Source organism: Olea europaea, chromosome 8 (genome assembly GCF_002742605.1).
Source record: "Olea europaea var. sylvestris chromosome 8, O_europaea_v1, whole genome shotgun sequence".
In the NCBI taxonomy this organism is placed as follows: domain Eukaryota; kingdom Viridiplantae; phylum Streptophyta; class Magnoliopsida; order Lamiales; family Oleaceae; genus Olea; species Olea europaea.
The window spans coordinates 10576166-10586480 of record NC_036244.1 but is presented as its reverse complement, the minus strand read 5'-3'; the positions used below and the strand labels follow the sequence as shown (position 1 = coordinate 10586480).

General features: G+C 33.7%; 1 protein-coding gene across 1 annotated transcript; it reads right to left on the bottom strand.

Moving 5' to 3' along the window:
- Positions 1 to 275: 275 nt before the first annotated feature.
- Positions 276 to 8508, bottom strand: LOC111398776. The gene is made up of 5 exons (XM_023025864.1): positions 8229 to 8508; positions 2365 to 2426; positions 1768 to 1858; positions 1270 to 1363; positions 276 to 1192 (listed from the first exon to the last, which is right to left on the bottom strand). The coding sequence occupies exons 1-5, from the start codon at positions 8378 to 8380 to the stop codon at positions 512 to 514; spliced, it is 1080 nt and encodes a 359-aa protein (XP_022881632.1). The 5' UTR covers positions 8381 to 8508; the 3' UTR covers positions 276 to 511.
- Positions 8509 to 10315: the final 1807 nt, after the last annotated feature.

Sequence of the window (10315 nt, the reverse complement as noted above, 5' to 3'; positions counted from 1 at the left end):
ACATTTTAAAAATAATGAGGATCAAACAAGTGCTGAATAGCCCAACCCACTCTTTATGATTAAATGTATTCACAATATTTCAATTGTTAAAGAAAAAAATATAATAATTTAAAAGTGAATAAAAAAAAAAGGAAAAAACAATAAATATTTTTTGAGAGACTAAGGGCCAAATATAAAGAGCATGTTAGAATACTTAAAAAAGTTACGCTTTAAATTGTTTAATATACTCTCTAAAAATATATCTAGAAAATGCTTTTACAAGCTCACAGAGAATCTTGAAATTTACTCTTACCTGCTTCATTACTGTTTTAGATTAAATTATATAGAGTTAGGTTGGGTTTCTCGATTTAAACTGCCATCGCTAAGCACGAGTCCCCAAAGGAAAGTTCAGTTCGTAATAATGACATTTACTGTTACATAACTACATTCAACATAGTATTGTAAACCATAAGATGACTACAAACTACCAGAAATCTTAATACTTATCGACTAAAAAGAAAAGCTGACCAACCTATAAATCTTCTCTCTCCTCCAGGGAAGAAAAATGTGCATCAATTTGACAAAGGACTTCTTGATCGATGGTGGCCGAACTAACCCTCTTAGATGGAGAATCAATGGATTGCCTTTTGGGTGACAAATTGTTTTCAGGATTCTGTTCCTTGGACTTTTCGGGATCACTTTGTTCCATCTGATGTTTCTTAGAATGCCAATTGAACAACTGGGATGCCATCTCCCGACAAGCTTTCAGATCTTCGTCACTTTGGGCTTTGTTTAATTTATCAATAAGATCACTTAAAGCTAAAGCCCTCTCTGCCTGAGAAGACTTGATCTTTTTAGACATCCTCCCAGCTTCTTCGGGATCACTAATTTCACTAGCATCATCATTTTGCTCATACTTTCTAAGCTTCTTCAATCCTTGATCAACAATGTATTGGATCCTCTTTCTTAAGTTTTCAGTTCTTACTGGATTTGATCTGAGCTTCAACTTCAACCCCTGCACCATCTTCTCAAAGTTTTCTGCAGCAGACAAACTTGCTGACTGCTCATCATGTGGAGTATTTACAGAGAAAACCTCTTCCAATAAGTGTACATTTTCTAGGTAGCGGTCAAAAGATTCATGTTCTGCTTCAATGTTTCTGTCCTTGAATTCCTTCATCTTTAAGAACCTCCATTCGTTTATAACTTGTGCGTCCTGAAAAAAAAATCCAAATAAAGAAACCAATTTTTAACCCACATTAAAAAAATGGTAGTAAAAGTATGTATCTCTACCTTTCTTGTCAATGGCTTCCTAGATCGAAGTGGAGTTAGCAAATTGTTAAATTGCGCAAAGTTGCTAGAAAGTTGGCGAAGTCTGTGGGAGTTCCTGCAATATAAGGTAGCCAATATCAGACAATGGACCACCTGAACTTTGAAGAGGTTGCTTACCGAACTTGAAATGCAGTAACACGGAATTAAAAACAGAAGTCAAGCAGGCCCATAAAAGAAACAACAAGAAACAATTTCTTTTGATCCTTATAAGAGCAATAACAAGTATAGCAAATTTGAAAAGTCCGTTACATTGAACGCTATTGGGATTCAATGAGTAAAATTTTGAACGGGGGATTCAATGAGCAAATAAATGGCTAAAAGAGAAGCGGTAACTGCATAAGAAGTTTCTGGAGAACTGTAAAACGCAGAACATAAAGATATGGAAAGCACCAAGAAATGTACAGCATGAAGGCATTTTAGACGGATTTATATCTGGGATGGTTAGCGTTAACAACTTACCCTGAATGAGATGCTTCAGTTGATTGCTGGTCAAATATGGGAGAGCTGGAAGATGGTGACTTGTCCGGAAAAGATGAGTTACCTTTCAGAACTGCAGTAATCACAATTGTCAGTGATAATTTTAACGTTCTTGTCTTTGTTCATTTTACTGACGCACGTACAAATTGGAATTGTAAACAATGTTTCAAGATATTTTATACGTTTTAAACCCATATTATTATATAGATAGGAGTGCATATAACTTCCTGCTTAATTTTGGTCAGTTTCACAAGTCACCGATTGTATTCTTAAAATTTCACTTGTCATGGGAGTTCATTCAGGACAGATTACAAGGCACACACGATATCCAAAAACGGAGTTCCAGCTATATCAGCAGATCAACATCCCTTTACAGCAGAGAAAAGTATCTTACTCGAGAATTCTGCCATTTGCATTTTCCCAGATATCCCATCTTAGTATTTCCGTATCTATAAATTCTTCCCTTACCTGTATCTATACATAGGCTAGGAGAGTTCGGTAGCATACACATTTCTCCAACATGCAGATTATCCAGAAATTCTTATACCTTAACCAACATCTAGGGTCAATTTGGCATACCGTGTATATGACATGGATTTTGAGCCTTTGCACAGCAATTCTTGCACGACTGATATGGACACCTGCATATGAAATTAAATTCATCACAAGACAGAACATGCATAATATATACTTGAACGCACTAAGCCTCCATTTGCTCCCCATTAATTTTCATTCCATTACATTTTATTTTTCTCTCTTATTTTCAACCACACAATCTTTCATAAAATAATATTACACGTAAATCGAAAACTTTTCATTCTTTTTCAACCACTCATTTTTCAAAAAAACCACTATTCCACCTATTAATTTTCCCATAAAATGGGGCCAAACGGGGGCTAAATTAACAATTGGCCAACATTGGATCACGGCTATTAATAGCTGATAGGGTTAATATCACAAATAGTCACTAAATTTATCTAAAAATTACAAAACGGCCACTGAAGTTTAGAGCGCTTTCAGAAACGGTCAGTGAAGTTTACAAACTTGCAGAAACGGTCACTATTAGGACCGTTATGATTTAATTTGAACTTAAAGGACCAAAACACGTGAATATAGAATCTTGAGGACCAAACCACCAAAACTTGACAAAATAAATTTTTTCTCTATTTTTGAGCGAGTTTTGTGGCAACTTCCGACCACCAAGATCGCCCAAAATCTCCCCATAACTTCAAAAGATTTGGCCGGAATAAACTCACAAAATCAGCTCCCAAAATCTGAAAATCTGCCCAGATTTTTCAAATTTTTGGGCGAGTTTTGTGGCAATTTTCCTACAACATCCGACCACCAAGACCGTCGAATTTGGATACCGTTGGAAAACCCACAAATGTCTTCTTCAATTACTACCCAAAATCTCTCCATAACTCCAAATGATTAGGCCGGAATAAACCCACAAAATCAGCTCCCCGAAATCTGAAAATCTGTCCAGATTTTTCAGATTTTTTGGTGAGTTTTGAAACCGTCCGATTTGGATACCATTGGAAAGACCACAATATCCTCTTCAATTACCACCCAAAATCTTCTCATAACCCCAAAGGATTTGGCCGGAGTAAACCGACAAAATTAGATCCCCGAAATCTGCCAAGATTTTTGGACAAGTTTTGCGGCAACTTCCGACCACCAAAATCAACGGATTTGGGTACCGTTGGAAACTCACAACATCCTCTTCAATTACCACCCAAAATATCTCCATAACTCCAAAGGGTTCGACCGAAATAAACCCACATAGTCAGCTCCCGAAATCTGTCAGATTTCTCTCTATTTTTGGACGAGTTTTGCCACAATTTTCTAGCAACTTCCGACCACCAAAACCACCAGATTTGGATACCTTTAGAAAGCTCACAATGTCCTCTTCAATTAACACCAAAAATCTCCCCATAACTCCAAACGATTCAGCCGGAATAAACTCACAATGTCAGCCCTCCAAAATCTGAAAATCTGCCCAAATTTTTCAGATTTTTGGACGAGATTTCGGGGAGTTGACTTTGTGGGTTTATTTTAGCCGAATCTTGAATCCAAATCCTGCCGTCTTGGTGGTCGAAAGTTGTCGAAAAATTATCACAAAACTCGCCCAAATTAGAGAGAAAAAGTTTATTTTGCCAAGTTTTGGTAGTTTGGTCCTCAAAATTCTATATTCACGTGTTTTGAACCTTTAAATTTGAATTAAATCATAACGGTCTTAATAGTGACCGTTTCTGCAAGTTTATAAATTTCAGTGATTGTTTCTTAAAGCGCTCTAAATTCAATACAAGTTCTAAACTTCAGTGACCATTTTGTAATTTTTAAAGATCCAAAATGTCAACCCATTTTATGTCTTTAAAGATCCCACTATGACTATTATTGGAAATCATTGCAGCAGCCATTAATGGTTTGTCAAAGAAATAAAAGAAGTCATCATCTAGAAAAAAAATGGACTGCAGTATTTGATGTTTCGTTATTTTTATTTTCAACCAGATGTGATGATAAATAATTGTAGAAGCACCAGAAAATTGAGAAGAAACTTTTCTTGGCTGAAAGGAAAAGATAGTTTCGTGTGCAAAACAGTGGCATTCTCTTAAGTAGTTGATTGCTTAGGTTACACTAAATGCTAACGCACATGAAATATCATCATATAATCTAACTTCAATCTTAAACTATGTTTCCCAAGGAGAAGCCTAAAGAGAGAGAGAAGAAATCTCTGCAAGAAATTCCATGTGGAAGTGAATCAAGATTGAACCAAGCCTTCAACTGGGGAGTTGAATCTTCACACAAGCTGATCCAAAAGAGAACTAGGCCGAGTTCCAACAATCGTCTATTTCCATTATCCTTGCTCAGTCCACTCACAACACTTGGAAGCACTAATGATAAAACTAATCTATACAAATTTATCAAAAGATTGCAGTGCATAAAAGGAATACCAGTCACATCCTGGATTGCTATAAAAATTTATGGCAACCCATACAAAGTTCTAAGGATTCTAATAGCTTCTTGTATCAATCTGCGCCTTCTCAAATAAATTATTTTCAACCCTTAAACAGCATAAAATGCAAATGGTTCATTTTTTCCACCATCCCTCTGAGTGAGTGAGGGGCACAGCAAGGATAATGTCATTTAATAACTCAATTTTCTCAGGCATGATATCAAGACTGGAAATCGCAATAATCAGAGGTGACAAACTTGAACCAACAACTGATGTCCATAGGTCATGGCATGTCATAAAAATTCCTTTTCATGATTGCTTATATTATGTTTCAGGAAAGTTTTGCATAACCAATATCATATATCTATCTGCCTTGGATGTTTTTGTGCTTTTCTCTACATGGACAGATTTAAGCACTCAAAACTTGTTCAATAAACATGTGAGCTGAAGGTTACATTTTTTTCAACTTTCAAGGAAGATATGGGAATTGGGAGGAAGAATTGATTATCCTTATATACAAGGGGAGCAGATTCTGGGACGTTCTCCCAAACCTTTACTTTTCTATTCATCCAATACAGGACAACACCAAGAAGGAAATAACTCTTTTGTCATAAGCATTTTCTTAATAAAACATGCACAAGATTTTAACATCAAGTGTGCTAGTCATATTGCATCACATAGAACTCAGCCTCCCTCTCTTGATTTTGAATTCTACTTGATCACAGAAAGAAGCCAGCCTCCCATTAAATGAAACTACATCTGTCTTTTTCCCCTTGCTTCCTTCTAATGTGCTATACCTCCTAAGAAATCTTTTAAGGCTTGGACCACGAAAAAATGCAATTGAAGCATGTAAGATTAAAAAAAAAAACAGGGAAAAGAGAGGCCACATACGGATTTCCAAAATGAAAGGACTAATACATTTTTTAAAAGAGAAACTCAAAGTCTAAAATAAAGAAGTAAACTTCGAGTGCCCAGCAAGGAAAGTGGTATATGCCGTTGATGTAGAACCACTTAAGAAAATCTCTTATAAAGTCACCTAAGAAGGACTTCATGGTGGAACTCAAAGTGGATCAAATGGCCAATGAGCACAGAAAAAATTTAGAGATGTAACAAATATGAGTTTCATTCAATTTGCGCCAAGACTGGCCTTATAGTAAATGTCAAATGCAACCTTTTTAAGCACATACTCCACACAATATTGTGAGAAGGAAAGCTTCAAATTTGTAGAACTACAACTTGTGTGCATACCTTAACAAAATCTCTTAAAACATGTATGCATTATTTTACGTAATTACCAATGTTAAAACTGGACAGGACTAGATAGGCCGGTTTAACCGGAAAGCATACCACAATCCTGTTAGGTTACATTCTGTTAACCGCTTATTAGAAAACTGGTAAAATAAACCATAAACCGGCCGGGTAAAATAAGCCAGCCACGATTTTCCCCATTCTTACGTATGATATTTAAAAAATATATATTTATTAAGTGCACAGGATTAGCTGTTTTCACCGCCAATCGAGTTGACTTTTCTACCCATTCACCAAAGCCTTTTGATAAAATATCTTCTCTCTCATCCCAACAATCAATATCTGATGGGGGAATTAAACCTTCGCCCAAGTACAAGCAAAAGCAAATAATAAATAATTGTGTTACTTTTAGAGGTATATACACAATTTACACAATAATTATTTTTATATTGATAAATATGGATTTGTGTTTTAGTGTGAAAATTTACCATTGTTATATTTTTTTCACAGTATATATGGTTATATTTCTTTTATTTTTACCATTAGCTCGACTCTAGTTTGACTCCAATTGAACCTTTTGACTTGAACCCTTTATATTTTCAAAGTCGATGCCCCAGATTTCTAAACATTTGTAATTAACGATTATTTTCACTAAGGATGATAATGAGGTAGGTCAGTCAATCTACAGTACTAGATCCTTGCGCTCCTCATTACACTAATGCTTATCTACTTGAGTTGTCGACGCACTTAAAAATTAGTGCGCTTTTCAATATAGCAGGCTTATATTCTTTTTGAGGCACGTTCAAGCCTCCAGTGTTGTCGTCTAATATTTCTGCAAAACAATCTCATCAACCGCCTCTTCAAGCATCTGTTACGGCATTTCTACAAGATTGCATTGATAAGGTGCCTAATAATCAGATTTTAGCTTCATAAGATGGTGATTTTCGCCTATTTCTGGAGTGTTGGAAGGGTTGCATCTAGTGATGCTACTTAGATTATTGAAGATGAGTTCCATCACCTGGATGCTAAGCTTTTGTATGCCTATTTGGATTATACCTTGTCATAGTCAAATTTTTTTCAACCGAGGAGGAACGATTCAACATATAAAGTATATTCTAGGCGTGGAAGAAATTAAATCAGCAAGGGTTTTATAGTATTTCCTTATTGATTATTATTGCATTTTATTATGATTGAAAGACAATTGATTTTATTTCCTTTATAGAGTGAATCATAGTTTTCCTTATTAATCATTGTTAGGCCCTATATAAAGAGGTTCTTTGATTGTAATAAATACTTGATTCTTGAATAAAATACAATCTCTCTCATTTCTCTTCATTCTCCTTTCTTTCTCTTAATTGTTCTTTTGCCCCTCACACTCGTCATCGCTTACTTTTTCTAGTTTTGAAAATTTTAAAAGATATATATTTCAAAACTTACTTGTTCAATTATAAGTTATAATCAAACTTAATCAGCATAGTTATGCCAAACATGCTCTTACTACAAAGTTTGATCTTTTGAACGAATTATCATTTTAATCATCACAAAACTGAAACCTTATTCCAAAATTTGAGGATGTAAAAGATCTCTTCAGATATTCCAAAAATAAGGAGCTTCTTGCTTCCAGCGACTGGACATGAGTGAAATTCATACTCGTAATAACTTCTGGTTAGAAGATCTTTGCACTAGGTATATGTGGCACAGGAGTGCAATTCACTACTATTTTAGAAATAATATGAAACTGATTCCCAGTCTCAGCAAACTATAATCAAACTGGGCTAACAAATAGTCCTTCTACTTGCATCAAATTCCAAAAAGGAAGAACTAACGACGCACAACAATTACAAATAATTTAGTTACTATCTAATGATATTCAGCATGTAAATTCTGGTTTCTTTCATAAATATAGTAAATTGACATAATGTCAGTATTATCTATCACAACCACAAAATAAGATTGTTACCAGTTCTCTTAGCATTCTATGCTTGCGGTAGGTCTAAACAGTCAAAAAATTAATTAGGGTTTCACAGTTTGGAAGTATGACGTGAAGAAGCATTCTCCAACCAACCCCAATTAAAAGTAGTCAAAACATTGTAAGATAATCCAGGTACTGAACATCTTCAGAAAGCATGAAGTGCAACAAAGTTCGATATACTAACGACAACGACGAAAACCCACACAAACTCACGAAGCGATTAAAGAACATGAAGGTATAAACACAGAGCAAAATTAAAGAAGGAACCTGGAGCGAGCTACGTTGCCGCACTTGATGCACTTAGGTTTATTTAAACCGCGAAGATTCCGAGAAGCATTGATACCGGAGGATTGAGGTAACACCATCCCATCGGACGCGGCGGCGCTACTGTTACTTTTCACCGGTGAAGAGGCTGCCATTTTTTAACGCTTCAATTATTACTGATTTTAATTTTGCTTTATTTTTCTTCTTTCTGGGAATCAGTTTTTTTTTTGAATTGGGGATGAACGAGGGAACCCAAACCCCTTCTGATTTTTTTTTTAGGAGAATTGGGTCGAATAGACGTATTCGACTATTTCTACTCTTAGCCTTGACCAAAAAATTAATTAAAATAAATATTTCTACTTAAAATTCAGCCTTGTTTGGTGGAAATTAAACTCGATTTTTTTTATTTTTTCTTTTGTCAATTTTACTAAAAGTTGATGAAATATATAGTTAAAAAATTGTAAGTTGAATGAAATATATTGTTAAAATTAATTTTTAATTTTGACTTAAATTAAAATTTAAACAATTCCTGTCAAACATGTGCTAAGTAACTATATAAAACACATTTGTCTTAATAAAATCACATGCACAAATTAGTTCTTTCAATTCAAAGTCAATCATTCCTTTCAAAATCAATTGTTTTATTCCCCTTCTCCCTCTTTAGGGCATCTTGAAAAAGTATTTTATCGATTATAACTATTTTTAAGAGACTCCATTTATTAGAGTTTAAAAAACACGTGCTTGTTTATTTTTGGATACTAATTCAATTGGTTTGAAAATTACCCATAATCGATATAATGTATTTGGTCAAATTTCTCAACCCACCAAATTAGTGAATTTTGACTTTCTAAAATTCTCTTTTAATATCCTCTATAAATAATTATTTTCAATCAACATATTTCTTTCAAATCTAAATTGTAGATAAACCTACAATAACTAAAAAATTTATATACAAGTAAAAATTATTGAATAAGTAAAAAATACTTATAAGATAAAAATTCACTATTGTGTAAAATTATTTATGAAGTAAAATACTACTAATAAGGCAAAAATTTACTTATAAAATATAAAAGTTACTTATAATTCACTTGTGTGTAAAAAATAATTTAAAAGTACAAAATGAACTTATAACTGTAAAATTTACTTATAAGTAAATAATTATTTATAACTTAAAAATTTAATTATAAGTAAATATTTCACTTTTTAAGATTAACTTACACATAAAAAAAAGGATAAATAGCACAAAACGAAAATTCTGTGCAATTCCAAGACAAGCTAGCTCTCAAGCTCATCGCCTTTTCGCAATGGACAGGATCCTCGCAATGCCCTCTTGGCAACGTAAGCCATCGAACCCAGAGCTAACTGGTTCTCCTCGAAATGCATTCCTACCTTTCAATGTCATTGTGCAAAATATTCCTACATTTCATTTTTTTGGCATTTTCACCAATTAATTCTTTATCCTTTCTCTTTGTTTTATTTAAATAGGAGGGTAAAATTATCTTTTTATTGAAAAATGGATGAAAATAATCTTTTGCGCAATGAAAGGTGAAAATAGGGGTGAAAATGTTAAAAAATAAAAGGTAATAACATTTTACATAATGATATTGAAAGGTATGGATGTTTCGTGCTATTTACCCCAATTATAATGCCACTACAAAAGGTTTTTGTGGCCCCACTCTTTTAAATACTTTTTAATTTACAAAAATTAAAATTAATTAGATGACATAAATAATCACTTAATTCTTTATCTTTAAAAAAAAAAATAGCAATTCCATTTGTCTTTGATTCCTAAATAGCACAATTCTCCTAGCACCACAATTTCATCTGCCCTTTTCCCCCCTTCTTTTACACGAAGAAAATGGATTCGGGTTGTAGAAGCCACAATTCTGATTAATTTCTCCATAAACATTCTTTCTAATTGCTCCATATATTGTTGGTAGCTACATAGTTAAGGTTTTAACATACTTGTTAATAAAAATAAACTACTATTCCACCACAAACATAAACCTAATCTCATCTTATTTTTTTATTTTTATTATTTTTTCATTTCTTGCAGTTAAGAGTCATCTGTCTCCATGATACCATAGGTA

Coding starts and splice junctions, on each gene's coding strand:
- LOC111398776 (XM_023025864.1), bottom strand. CDS start 8,380: ATGGCAGCCTCTTCACCGGTGAAAAGTAACAGTAGCGCCGCCGCGTCC. Junction 2,427..8,228: donor GGCAACGTAGCTCGCTCCAG/GTTCCTTCTTTA, acceptor TTTCATATGCAG/GTGTCCATATCAGTCGTGCA. Junction 1,364..1,767: donor ACTGAAGCATCTCATTCAGG/GTAAGTTGTTAA, acceptor CTTATATTGCAG/GAACTCCCACAGACTTCGCC.